Source organism: Abrus precatorius, unplaced genomic scaffold, assembly GCF_003935025.1.
Source record: "Abrus precatorius isolate BTA unplaced genomic scaffold, Abrus_2018 Scaffold10, whole genome shotgun sequence".
NCBI lineage: Eukaryota > Viridiplantae > Streptophyta > Magnoliopsida > Fabales > Fabaceae > Abrus > Abrus precatorius.
In genome coordinates, this window is record NW_020874292.1 from 7,606,115 (window position 1) to 7,621,094 (window position 14,980).

The 14,980-nt window shown below is 33.9% G+C and overlaps 1 protein-coding gene across 1 annotated transcript; it reads left to right on the plus strand.

Moving 5' to 3' along the window:
• The first annotated feature begins 1,199 nt into the window (after positions 1–1,199).
• Positions 1,200–2,863, plus strand: LOC113849149 (AAA-ATPase At2g46620-like). Its single transcript, XM_027478831.1, has one exon. It carries the CDS (start codon positions 1,201–1,203, stop codon positions 2,665–2,667), a length of 1,467 nt encoding a protein of 488 aa, XP_027334632.1. The 5' UTR covers position 1,200; the 3' UTR covers positions 2,668–2,863.
• The last annotated feature ends 12,117 nt before the right edge of the window (positions 2,864–14,980 follow it).

The following is a 14,980-nucleotide window of genomic DNA, read 5'->3' on the forward strand; positions in this document are numbered from 1 at the left end:
AATAAATTATGATGACAAATCACCAACCAAAAACTTCCTTTGCGGCTATCTTGAAGTAAACGAATTCCATTACTATGGGTAACTGTATTTCTGTTCAAAACCAATTAGTTGGCGTGTTGATCTTCGTTAAATTAGCTGACAATAATGTTCTTTTAAAAATATTTAAATTTGAGACTTTTTTTTTATTGATTAATTTGGCACTTGGTTTATTTTTTATACAGTAACAAAAAAAAACTAATAAGCAATTATATCAATAACAATTGAAGTAATTTTATGAATAGTTGAAAATGGATTGCTTTATAAACTTGTATAAAATTTTGATACGAGCAAATTACGTAAAATTTTAACATACAATAACATACGTTATAAAATTATTATAGAATGCAAAACTATATTATATAAGAAAAAAACCGACCAAATTTGGAAATATTTATGGAAAAAATAAATACAAACATTTTATATTACTTATTTATGCAAAACTTTGAACCGAAACTGTTCATTCAAATTTCATTAATATTGCACCAAAAGAATTCATTAATATTAATTTTGTTATCGAATAAAATAAATTTTTTAAAGTGTAAAGGAAGAGAAAAAATATTTGAAAGCTAAGGTAAAAGAGAAAAGAGAGAGGAAAGAAAAATTAAAAATAAAATTTTTGTTTCAAAAACTAAAGAATGTGAATTTATAAAAAAAATCACACAAAATACAAATAAAAGTTAACTAAATAAAACCTTCATAAATAGTAGTTAGCATAACATGATTCATTACATAAAAATAGATACGCATTGTTGGTTTAAGACAACTTATACGAGTAAGCGTGTCATTTTCTGTAAAGTGCCACTTTATGAACTCATGTGAGCACCGAGGAACCTATCATTACCGGTCATCATCATCATTCGTCAATACTAACATATGCTAAGAAAATAAGAAAAAATTTAATTTGTTTTTCTTTAAAAAAAGGCTTTGAACAATAATTGAAAAATGCGTGCAGAGTGAGAGGCACAAAGAGTCAAAAACCTTGAAAATCAAAGACACCAAAGAAGAACACATGTTTTTACTTATATTTAATGGAAATAATTATAAAAATTGGGGGCACAGGGCTTATGCGATGACCCCTTCAAAGTTGACACTGATACAAAGTTGCATTGCATTGAAGGTACCATTAATTGATCGAAACGCATGCATGATTGTATTGATTCCATGTCAAAAATGATTTGGCCATGGGTTACCTCCATCTCTTCCCTTCTCTTCATAATTCTATTCTCATATCTAACCATTCGCTTCTTCCGCAAAACCTCTGCACTTCACATACTCAACCAATGGTTCCTCTCACTTGAAAACCGTCTCCACCTTCATCAATCCTTCAAAATCCCACTCTACAATCACCATTTCCAAGAAAACCAACTGTACCACAAAATCCTCACCTACCTCGACTCTCTCCCCTCCGTCCAAGACTCCGATTTCACCAACCTCTTCTCCGGCCCCAATCCCTCCGATATCTTCCTCCATCTCGACCCTAACCACACCGTCCACGACACCTTCCTCGGCGCCAAGCTCTCATGGACCAACGACGCCACCGCCGCCACCCTCCTCCTCAAAATCAAGAAGAAAGACAAGCGAAGGATTTTCCGCCAATACTTCCAGCACATTCTCTCCGTCGCCGACGAGATCGAACAGCGCCGGAAGAAGGACATCAAGCTGCACGTCAATTCCGGCGCCGGCGAGACCTCGCGGTGGCGATCGGTTCCGTTCACGCATCCGGCGAGCTTCGAGACGGTGGCGATGGAGGCAGAGTTGAAGAACAAGGTGAAATCCGATCTGGACCAGTTCCTCAAGTCGAAGCAGTACTACAACCGGTTAGGGCGCGTTTGGAAGCGGAGTTACCTCCTCTACGGCTCGTCCGGCACGGGGAAATCAAGCTTCGTGGCGGCCATGGCGAAATTCCTCTGCTACGACGTCTACGACGTCGACGTTTCGAAGCTCACGGACGGCTCCGATTGGAAGACGATGCTGATGCAAACGACGGCGAAGTCGATGATCGTGATCGAGGATCTCGATCGCTTGCTGGCGGGGAAATCAACGGCGGTGAATTTATCGAGCGTGTTGAACTTCATGGACGGTATCGTGTCGTGCTGCGGCGAAGAGCGCGTGATGGTGTTCACGATGAACGGTACTAAGGACGACATTGATCAAGCGGTTTTGAGGCCAGGGAGGGTTGATGTTCACATACACTTTCCCTTGTGTGATTTCTCCACCTTCAAGATTCTCGCGAGTAGTTACTTAGGGTTGAAGGAGCACAAGCTTTTCCCTCAGGTCGAAGAGGTTTTTCAGACCGGCGCGCGGCTCAGCCCAGCCGAAGTTGGCGAGATCATGATATCCAACCGCAATTCGCCGAGCCGGGCCTTGAAAACCGTTATTTCGGCTTTGCAGGTTCAATCCAACGGTGGAGATGCGAGGAGAGGGGGACAGAAGTTGAGCGAAAGCGGGTCGGGTCGGAGCAGTGATGATAACGAATCGGGTGCTGTAATATGTAGGGAGAGTGTTCACACGGTGAGGGAGTTCCGCAAGTTGTATGGGCTTTTGCGTTTGGGAAGTAGGAGGAAGGAAGAGTCCGAAAATTCTGGGCCCATAGAGAAAGAAGCTCCACGTATTGAGGGTCGGGTCTGATAAAACGGACCCATTTTTTTTTTAATGTAAAGTTGTTTGCCAAGTTGTCACTAACAATTATATTGCAGTTTTTTTGTATTTTTTTTTTTACAGTCAGCAATTATTATATTGTTGTATCTACACAGAAAAATAATGGTAGGGCGGTAAGGCCGAATGAACTACATTCACATTCTTGTTAGAATACACATTAAAATGCCTCACCTTATTAAATTCCTTTCTAGGGTCAACATTCTGTTCAGTATTTTCTTCCATTTTTTGTCAACATTCTTTTTATGAGTCTGATTTTTCCTACCCAAAAAAAAAAAAAAGAATTAGGAGCTGTTGACTAGAATAACGAGGACTATTCCATTGGTGACCATGGAATTTGGGATACGGGTCCTTCAACTCACTTTAATTTGTGACCGCCATTCGCGGTCACAAAAGACAAAACTAGTTTATTTTGCCCACAAAAATGAAGAGAATGAATCGACTGTTCCCGTTCATGCACAAGATTGGATGAAGGTTTGATGCAGGTCAATTCGTGTCGATTGTTTTTAAACCAATTAAATAAATTTGGGTATCGGTTGTCTCAAAGGTGGAGTATGCTTGAAGGTTGATGACGTGATTGCTACAAGTCTGAAGTCAATCATGATAATTGAGGAAGATAGGTCCTACTTGCGTAAGCAGATTTTGCAAACCATATAGGTAGATGACCCAAAACTATAAGTTAATAATGGGAACCAAACAAGTTTCACAACTCAAATGGTTGGCTGACCGTGCTTTCTGCTTCATTCCAATAGCTGGCTTCAGGTTGCAGACTAGGTTCTCCATCCAAACCCACCAAGCAAGAACTATTCAACATACATTAGTTGTGGTCTCGTCAAATTTTGACCAAACCAAAATCTAATTCCAAACCGTGAAAGTGAGGCCATACCTTAGATTGGTAAGGGGGTGCATTTGAACAATTAATTAAATGTTTATGTCCTGATCCTATGTCTAAGCTTATCTAGTCAAAGCTAATTAATTAGGATATTTCTCAAACCTTTTTTCATTGTCGCAGAAAAAAGAGAAGATAAAAATACAATATGTTGTGCCTGTAAAGTGAAATACAGACTATGAGGGAAATAGGAGAAACAAAAAAGATTAATATTTACATAATTGTGCAATAAAGCACAGATTCATCATTATTGGTATGACTTGTAGTGCTTAAGAATTTGATCGAAAAATAACTGGATAAAAATAAAATGATTTTATGATAAAATGTTTTTAGGGTACATGTTAGTGATTAAAAAAATACTAAATAAAATAATAACCATTTAATATTCTGAATTTTAAATAACATTATTTAACACTTTTTTCAAGTAATTACAATGATTTAATAAAAGGAGTAATAAATTCTCATTCTAATGATGCATAAACATTTAATACACGATTAAATGAACATGTAAACCTTTTTAAAATTAAAATTACATTTAAATTATCTTCTTTAAGAAATCACAGTGACCATTTGAGCCATTTGTTAGACCTTAACAAGAATTTCTTACAAGATTATATAATAAAGGGCTTGAAAGTGTTAAAAACTGAAAACAAGTACAATACGTGAAATTAATTTTTTTAATCTTTAACTAAATTACAAAGAAACGGCATTTTTTTTAAGAGAGGGAGCCAATTATTATTCTCTTCTTCTTTATTTTTTGTCATTGGAGAAGGAAAATTAGGATTTGGAGAGGAGAACGTGGAAAGTTGCTAGACTCAAAATTTAAACTCTGGTCATAGTGTTTGTCCTGATAACTCTCACAATGAACTATCTCTGCAAGGACCAATTGTTATCCTTTTTCTAAAGGGGGACTTGGTTAGCAATCACCGAAATGGTCCCAAGTGGTCCAAAGACTCCATTTCTTAATAATGAATCGAAGAGAGGGAGAGATGGTTAGCCCAACCATGTTTTTATTCAGCATTACTCACAAAAAGAAATGTTGGGCCATCCAACCCAATAAATTGGGCGTCATCCGGCCCACCACGCCTCTCTTAAAAGCTCATTATGACAACAAAGTTCGAGGAATATTCGCCGGGCCCAAAAAGTTTTTATTGAATGTTGAAAATAACTCAAAACAATGCAAATCAGTTGAATTATTTGAAAAAAAATTATTAATTGTACGTTTATTCGTATACTTCAGTCCATGTATAAATTTAGTTTTTTTAATTTTATTTATTTATATTTAAAACAATTTTTATTTTCAACTTATGTGTACGAGTGAATTAATACGAGTAAATTAATATATTTTAATTGTTATATATTTTTTTAATTATCAGTTTGTATTTTTTTACCTTTACTTAAAAATATTATTTTTTATATATTTATTATTTAATTTTTCATAGAATTTTATAAAATTATTTATTAAACTTTTAAAATTTATTATTTTAAATCTTTATAGGATTGTATTAATAATTATTTTTTTATCTTTTTCTATATATGTATTTTATATTTAGGCGGTGATTTCAAAAATTAAAACTTTCACATTATGTAATTTCAATTTATAATAAAAAAACTGATTTTAAATTAACAAAATTTCAATGTCTTTTTATATTTTAAGGTTTTCTATAAATTTTTGTGTATGTAGATGTAATTCGTTATCTTTAATATTAAAACTTTCACAATATCAAATCATTATGTAAATTAAAATTTGTTTTGATAGATTATTCAATGCTGTATTCGATCTTTTTCATGCTTTTCTTACATATTTGTCGCATCTACTTAGCATAATGTATGCAAATTTTGCTTAAGTCATTTTAATCTTGTTTAAACGAAAGTTACAATAAAAAATTGGTTAATTGGATAAATATCACTTAAGTAATAATGAAATCTCTTAAGTGAAAATAGTATTAGCTTATGCAAAATTTACTTGATTTAAGCGAATTGTGCAAACATGAAAATTTTGTAATTTTAGCTTAAGCAAAAAATAACGACTTAAGTGAAAATTGACAAATTTTGTATGGTTCTATTGTATAAAATTAACTTAAATAAATATGATATGACTTAAGTAGAATTTATAGATAATAATTTTTCTGTATTTTTTTAACGTTCAACCACATTTTTTTAATTATTGCTCCTATTCGAATTTAGCCAAACTATTTATTGGTAAGATAATTGAGATGCATGCCAACGATGGGATAGGAGCAGAGACAAACACCCTTGCCTTATCTAGCTTTAATCTGATAGGGCAACTCCGTACCTTTCAGTTGAGCATCTTCGAGCCTACTTTAGACCCACTTCCTTTCTCGCTTCCTGTGTAGCTTTCATCCCTTTCCCATCTACAAAGTCCCTGCCAACCTAACTCTACCTTTTCGTCCCTTCGGAGTGTATTCAAACTTAATTGATTTTACTTTCAAATATTACAATTAATAGTATGACAATATAAAAAAAGTAAAATTATCTAAATTATTAGATTTGAAAAATAAGTTTATATGAATAAAGAAAAAATAAAAGGGAATCAACGTTATTACAAGTAAGAATTATTAGATTTCATTTAATTTTCTACCTTAAATTTCTCTTTTAGACTTTTAACCTTAAATTTTAACCGTAGTCACTGAATCTATAGAACTAGTGAATGAACTTAAGAGGATATAATTTGATAAAAAAATAAAACTTATCTTCAAAATTGTTACATTTATGTTTTTAAAATATATTTACTTTAAAAAATATTTTGAAGAACCTATTTTAAATATATAATAATTTGATATCTTTAATTATTTATTAAAATTAAAATATTAATACAATAGCTTCTTTTTTTTTTGCTAGTAAAGAGAGCTTAAAACTCAAAAACAAAAAGAGACCTAAACAGAGATCATAAGATACTCAATTCTAAGGGAATCAAGCCTCAAATAAGGCCCAACTAACAGAGGATCCTCTTTAAAAAAGAAAAAAAAAGTCCTATACTCAAACCCAATCTTAGTCAAACAATCAGTACACTTATTAGCCTACCTCAAAACATAATTAAACCAAATTAAAAGAATTCCTTTCAGGAGATTTCTAATATCACTAATAATAGGAAACATGGGATGATTACAAGGCTGTATATTAACAATTAAAGAGATTGTCTCCTTTGAATCACATTCAACCTAGACAAGGTTAATCTTCTTGGATATGATCATTTGCAGGCCTCAATAGATAGGCCAAAGCTTAGCAGCTATGGGGGAAACATGGCTCCAAAATTTTGAAAAATCTCACAATGAACCTTCCAAAGTTGTCCCTGAGGAGACCCCCACAACTAGCAAAACCATCAACCCAAGAGACTGCACCATCAACATTTAGCTTCATCTGCAAACTGGGAGGGGGCTATCATTTTGGTAACGCAATCAACTCCCAACCACTTGTTTCCAGCATTCATGTTAGACTTGCCACATAAAAGAAGAAAATCAAAATAAGCTTTTATCTTACAGAGAAGAGACTCTGAATTCAAAGTTGGATTCTGAAAGAGCTCTTTATTTCGGTTAGTTCACAAATTCCAAACAATAATGCCAAATAATAAATTCCAATATGAATACAAGGAAAAAGTATTAGTAGACAAGTTAATCTTAAGCCACTTGGTTGGGCCATTGCTGAACAATGGTACCCAATAATCAGGAAGGACAAGCTGCTGTCAATTTCCCTAGCAGCCCACCAGTCCCTAAGAACATGCATAACGGTTTCAACTCTCTCCTATCACCTGGAACAATAAAAAAAATCAGCCATACCATGATTAAATCTCTCAACATTAGTAAGGAGTCTACAATGCATAATTTTTCACAGAAAAATAGAAATTTTGGGGGGAGCAGCTCACTTCTAGACCATATTAAAGAGATTATATTGATTGTTTTGATCCTGGTTATGCATGGAAATAAGACAAAAAGCAGACTTTACAGAGAATATGCCATTACTAGTAAGATTTCAATAAAAGAGGTCATATCTCCCTATAAGGACATGGGAATTAATTTGAGTAATAGACTCAATTATGTGGTCAGGAAGCAAAGATTTGAACCTAGCCCAGTCCCAACTGTCCATTTTGGGCAAAGACAACCAAAGACTCTCCCAAATCATGATTAGAAATAGCATTTTCAAAAAAATGTTTAAGAAGCTACTGAGAGGGAATCTACTTATCCTTCTAGAATTTAATGGTCAGACCATCCCCAAGGATCCATCCAAGTCCCTTATAAAAGCTTTTCCAGATAGAGCACATGCTCCTCCATAAAGGAAAACATTGCTGGCCCTTACTCAGATTAGGGTTTTTTCTTTATAGTGAAATTGTATTTACAACAAATGACTTATGCTCACAAATTATTGGGAGAGCTAATAAGTATCTAGCAAAGTTTCATGATATAGGCTCAGTTAACCAAGTGAGTCTCCCTAAAATCCAAACCCTCTTCCTTCTTAGGAGTATAAATCTTTTTCCAACTAACCAAATGACACTTCATACCCTCCAAGGATTCCTAAATGAACTTCATGCATATAGAATTTATATCCCTGCACACAGACGCATGGATTAACGTGGACTACAAAAATAGGTTGGAGTACTTAAAATAAAAGTCTGGGCTAACGTTATTCTCTCAGTCATTGAAAGAGAGTTCATTTTCCAAATTGAGAACTTTTTCTTAATTTTGTCAACTAAAAAGGCACAGTCTTGCTTAGTAGGGGTTTGGTGCTTAAAGGGAATGCCCAAATATTTACCGAATTGGGTAGATCACTTAATACCAAGCCTGAGACTAATATCCTTGGAGAAGGCTGGGTCACAGTGTTTAGAAAATAAAATGGAAGATTTGTCTTTATTAATAGATAAACCAAAGGCACAACTAGACCCTTTATTTTTAATAGAGAAAGGAAACCAATCCCCACTACTAACCTTATCATGAATTAAGTGTTTTACCCTCTCTATACATAGGAGAAAAAGATAGGGAGAAATGGGGTTCCCGTGCCTAATCACTCTATTTGGATATAACTTCTCAGATTAGCTATTATTCTAATTTATAGACATAGAGAAAGTGGAGACACACTGAAAAATGAGGTCAACTAAATTAGGATTAAGGTCAATTAACTGAAGGGTGTTCTTAATGAAACTTCATCTGAGCCTATCATAGGCTTTCTCCAAGTCCAGCTTAATCATCATATAACTATTATTTCTAGTAAGGGAACTAAATAAATGAATCAATTCCTGAAGAACTAGGGTATTATCTATACCTTATCTTTTAGGGACAAAGCTGGACTATTTCACAGAAATAAGATAAGGTAGAGAACCTCTAATCCTATTAGCAAGGATTTTAGTAATAATATTATAACTAACATTACATAAAGAAATAGGCCTAAAATGCTTACGGTGCTCAGGGTTCTCTATCTTAGGAATAAGGACAATAGAGGTAGCATTAACCTCAGCAACCTTAGTAGGGTCTTTAAACATAAAGGACACAAAATTATATATAAAAGAGGAAAGGAAATCCCATTGGCTTTTGTAGAACAAAGCATAGATCTCATAAGGACTAGAGATTTCAAATTGCCTACACTAAGCAAAGCAAATTTAACTTTAGTCATGGAGAGGTCAATATTTAGGGCAGCCACCTCAGGACCCCTAAGAGAGGGAAAGGTGGATGAAGTGATGAGAGAAGGATTATCAGGGTATGGGTCCCAGTAAATATTTCTGAGATACTTAACAACAAGAGATTTGAGTTTCTAAAGGTCATATTTCAAATTATTTAAACTATCTCTAAGGGTAACAATAATATTCTTTTGTCTACAAGCAACAACCGTTTTATGAAGAAAAAAAATGTATTGTTTCTATCCCTAAGCTTAAGCCAATTGGATTTATAGTGATGAGCCCAATATAGTTCTTCCTAATCTAAGGTCTTTTTGTATTCCAACCAAAGAGTTTTCATAAAGTTTCTAAGAAAAGAGTTATCATTAGAAATCAATTTACCAGAAATACCCTAGATTCTATTTAAAAGACGCCTTTTACTTTTAAAGATATTGCTAAAAACATTATAATTAGAAATATTATTTTGAAAACAACTTAAATTTTCATTCCAAGACCTAGAGGCCAGCCAAGAGCTCCTAACTTGACTGGGAAAATCACTATGGTACCCCAGGGGCTAGGAACTTAAACGGTTTATTAGAAAAGACAAAGAAATTCTTATACTTATCTTTAACCACAATCCATCATGATCAGATTTTAAGAGAGACATATGAATCACGAAGCTATTCTAGAATAGCATTTTCTGAAAGTCATTAACAACGACTCTATTAATCATCTCCCTAATGTTGCCTTTATGTCAGGTATAGGGGTTTCCTATAAATCCCAAGTCTTGAAGACCATAAATGATCATACAGTTTGCAAACTACGAGGCAAAGATTGGTAGGCCTCCCCCTAGTTTTTTCATGTTGGTACAGAACTGAATTCAAGTCCCCAGCTAAACACCAGGGCTTCCTCATAGTGATATTGAAAGCAGTTAAGAGCTGCCAACATTCAGCTCTCAGGGCTTCCTTGGGACTAACATATATAGAATTTAAAATTCAGTCATAACCCTCATTGTTAATATTAATTAAGGTGGATCATGTATTTGTTATTAGCTAAAGAATTAACAGTAAGTTTCCTAATATTCTAACAATACTAAATATCTCCATCAAAACCCCTAACATCCACGTTCACAGATCCATCCAAGGTAATTCTTTTAATCACATCATCAGCTTTAGTAGCACTAATTCTAGGGTCAAACAAAACAGCAAAATCTAATTTATAGATCCTAATTAGGTCATTAACTAGTATATAGAAGGTCTTATTCCCTGCCCCCCTACAGTTCTAATGTAACGTCCTTATTTCAAATTTAGTACATATAAATAATTTTCCTTTTCAATTCAATTTCAATATGAAATTCAGATATCATAAAATTTTCCTAAAAGTCATTACTACAATTTAATCAAATATTTCCATTTAAATCAATAGAATAGTGCAATAACATAAAACTTCATAAATTACCATAATCAAAAGTAAAGAAAAAGGCTATACATAAACTTCACAGTATAGTATATTAATTTACAAACTATATATTTAAGTATTTAAAGATCAAAATAATAATTACAACACCAAATACTACAAAAAGGATCCCAGAGCAGCCTCAGTTATTCTCATCGCTAGCATTCCAACTCTCTATCTCGGCTATGTCCTCGGCGTCTAGGTCGTCATCAGATCCCAAATATTCGTCGTCAGAGTCAGCTCTAACCTCTGTCCTCGTGACACGCTCAAAGGTCCAACGGGTAGGTCTTCCTAAAGAGTCGTGGTCATGGTAGGTGTATAAGTAAGTAAGGGCTGCTGGGGTTCTAATTGTACCCCTATACATATATACACATAAGGTTTGGTGTATCCTACTCCTAGGAAAGTCGAATGGAATACTACAAGCAAAATTCATCTCTATCATGACATGAACCCTAGGGTCATTCTCTACCAATACAGCAAATTTAAAATGATTTACACGCTGATATTCATTAAATACGTAATTTAATCTAAAGTCTACAAAACTATCTACTAGCCTAACTCTTTCCTATGGATTCGTCATCCTGGTTCCCTGAAATTATCAGTAAGGATGAACACTTATCTTATAAGTTAAAACATAATATTACTTTAAAGACTAACATAACATCACAATCATGGTCATGAAATATAAGGAATCACAATAACATAAATCTCAAAGCAATATATTAGACATACATATATTCATAATTATTATGTTGCTCTCTTTCAGATACGCACATTCAGTGCACTGTAATCACAATTATACGATGCCTCTAACAGTTCTTGAGGTCTTACACAATTAGGTAAATAGTCGCCAGTTAGTCCATATATACAGATATAACGTATACAATAACGTCCCCCTTAACAAAGGTATAGTCAGGAGTCTAGTCAGGAAACAAGTGTGAAGCAATGTGGCGCATTTGTTCTCAAAAAGAATGTGTACACATGCGTGAATGTCGCTCACCACCCTATATTTCCTCCAAATTTCCTATCATCTTCAGACTCTATACTTTCAGTGTATCTTTGTAACTATTCACACTAGAACCATTCAGCTTCTTACACTTATCTTATACTCCCTTTCGTACTCAACTCATTATTCAACAAGAGATCGTGCTTAGTAAAACACTTCAGAACTAAATTCCAAACAAACGGACTACTCGAACATATCATTAACACCCAAAATCAGCCAAACATATTTTTCATAATAATTCAATGTTAATCAATCATAAGAATCATACTAAAACACATACATAAAGTACTCTCATGGTTACAAAATAATTATTATGCTTAAAATAATAAAATAGAGCACTCCTTACCTTGAGACGAAGTTTTGAAAGAGATTTTGTGAAGGTTTTAGGTGAAAGGACCAAAATCTTCCTAGATATCACAAAAGAGAACATTTTGAGAAAGGAGAAACTTAGAAAACACCCACAAAGAGAAAACAAAGCTCTAAGAACTTACTTGGAGTTGATTGATGAAGTTCCCAAGCTTGGATTTGAAAGAAAGTTGAGGTTTTGGAGAGATTTTCTGAAAAGAGAGGGTTAGGGGTCGAGAGAACAAGGGGGAGCTCAAAATTTGGATTGTAATCCAAGTTTTCTAACTTGAAAATCCTTAAATACTCCTAGACTCGCGACATTCTCGGTACAGCGAGCCATTTCTCATTACAGCGAGCCCTTATCTCGCTGTAGCGAAAAAAATTAGATAAAATTGCACTTTGCTGTTTGTCATTCTAGCTATAGCGAGAGCTCCTTGCTATAGCGAGAGAATTCTAGTTACAGCGAGAGAGCATCAAAATACTTGATTTCTGGACGCTCTTCTCACCACAGCGAGAGATATCTCGCTATAGCGAGATATCCTGCAACATACATCATTTAAACTCTCTAAAATTCAAATAACTTAACAAATATAACCAACATTCAATGCTATAATAATAAATATAAAAACGAGGATGTTACATCCAAAACAAACAGTTCATGAAAACTTATTAGATAGGATTATGAGCATCCTCAGGGTGCTGAGTCACCTTGCTAGAGCTCATCAAAGTCTGCACACTTCCAACATTGTTAGAAACCAAACTTTCCCTGGTTCCAAGGTCCATGGATAGAGAGACATTTGGGGGTCTGTCAGTAGGGACCTGTTTTTTGAAATTCTGAGTATTTCATTGAGTATTAAGATTTAGGCCTAAAAGGTTTTGAATATAATTTCCTAACTTAGCATTCTTTTGGATGCCATTTTGAAATATCTTCATTAGCATTAAAATGTCTTTACTATCCTTATCTTTATCTACCATTTGAGTATCCTGGCCAAAGTGTGGGGATTCTGGTTTGTTCAGGTTAACTATAGCATTCTTGGTTCTTTCTATTTCCTTTGTTTTAGTCAAGGGTTTAGACTTAGATAATTTTTTAATAGATTCACTAACTTTGAAGTTACTAGGGTCCTAGTTCTAGATTTCTAACTAGACTAGTCCTTTAGTTCAGTCTTACTTTGAGGTAGAAGACCTTGGTTATTGGGATTCTCAAATTGAAGGTTAGGATTTAGGTCTTAATCAGGTTTACCCAAAACATCAAATTTGAAACCTACTAGAGCTTCTCTTCTCCTACCCAGACTACCTGATGTGCCCCTAGAAGAGGAGACTTAGCCTTTTTTCTAAATGGTTTCTTAACTAACATCGAGGGACCAAATTGGTCACTCTCCTGTTTAGAGCAGCCTCCTTGCTTAGCCATCACTAAATCCTTAACTCACTCATAGTTATTCATCTCATCCTCCTCTTTCTTTCCAAATCTAGCTTCTACATTATTAACCTGGTCCCTTACCCTCTAGGTTTCACTCAACAAATCCACACATTGCTCTTGTCTATGCCTATATTTTTCATAACTAAAGCATATGAGGTGCAAACCCTCATACTCAATCTTGAATTTTTGCCCTAGGACTTTAAAGGCTGGAACAAACTCCCTTCTCAAATCTATCTCTATGCATATCTTAGCAAACTTTCCCCTTAACACCAATGATGTATGGGGATCTATTTTCAACATTGAACCTAAACAATTACCAACCTGCCATAAAAATTTATTATTGTAAGGCTCAAGGGGTAAATCAGGGATCTGAATCCATACTGTAATCTTTCTCAAATTATAGTCTTTAGGTCTAAATAGGAGGCACCATTTCTGAACTAGAAGATAGTGATCTAGAACTAATTAGGGTCCTTCAAATAATGCATTCTTGTAATCATCTAGATTTTCAAACTTCACAAGAAAATAGTCATTATTAAGATCCATGATTTTCAAAGTCTCCTTTTTCCCCCAAACGTTACTTAGTTTCTGATTCAAGTAACTAAAACTCACTGATTTACCTAAAAGTTTTACAATAAGCGTTAATTTCTAGGGAGAAAACTAGTTTTCAATATCATCTAGATGTATCTTAATATATGGACATAAATCCCTAGGGTTATCAAACGACTTAGAATTCTCCTCAGTTTCTGGGTTCATATTAAAGTTTTCCAAAATCGATTTTAAGATGTCATCATCGTTAAGAGTCAGTTCCATATCTTTAGATTCAAGCACAATATCTTTATAGGAATAAGAATCTAAGAGTTTGGAAGCAGAAAATACCTGATTCGCTTTCTCTTCTCCGGCACATAGCCCGTCTTGCTTATTCTCAATCATCTTTGTTTCAGGATTCTCATTGCTTATTTTGACCTTCTTTATATTTCGATCCATCAGATCCAACTCTTTTGTGGATCGTTTCTCCGCATCATGACTCTTCATATTTTTATATCCTCTTGGGCAAAGAAAACCTCCACCGTTCCTCCCTCACACGCACTCTTGGTAGATCCACTCTGAACCAAGACTTCATGACCCTCGTTAAACAATTGAAATAATTAGCCCTAGCAACGCCTCTCAAGATTATCTTGAAAAATAGAGAAAAAGATTTCTTAAAGCCTCAGTAGCGCTTTTTTTACTAGTAAACCAAATAGTTGTACAATAACTTTTAAAACATACTATAGTACGTCATCTTACTAATTTATTTGAGTTATAGAATACATCAACTCACGTTATCGATTATTTAATTTTAAAAAAATTATTTTTAATACATTATCAACATTTTAATTATAAAATAAATTTAATTTTAATATAATATTTATAAAATTATATATTATTAAATTACTAAATTTACTATATATATTTAAAATTAATTGTAAAAAAAATTAATAATCATGTCAATTTCATTAAATAATTAACAACAGAATAATTACTATATTATAAATTATAATAAATGAAATTATAACTAATTCTATTGTTAAGATA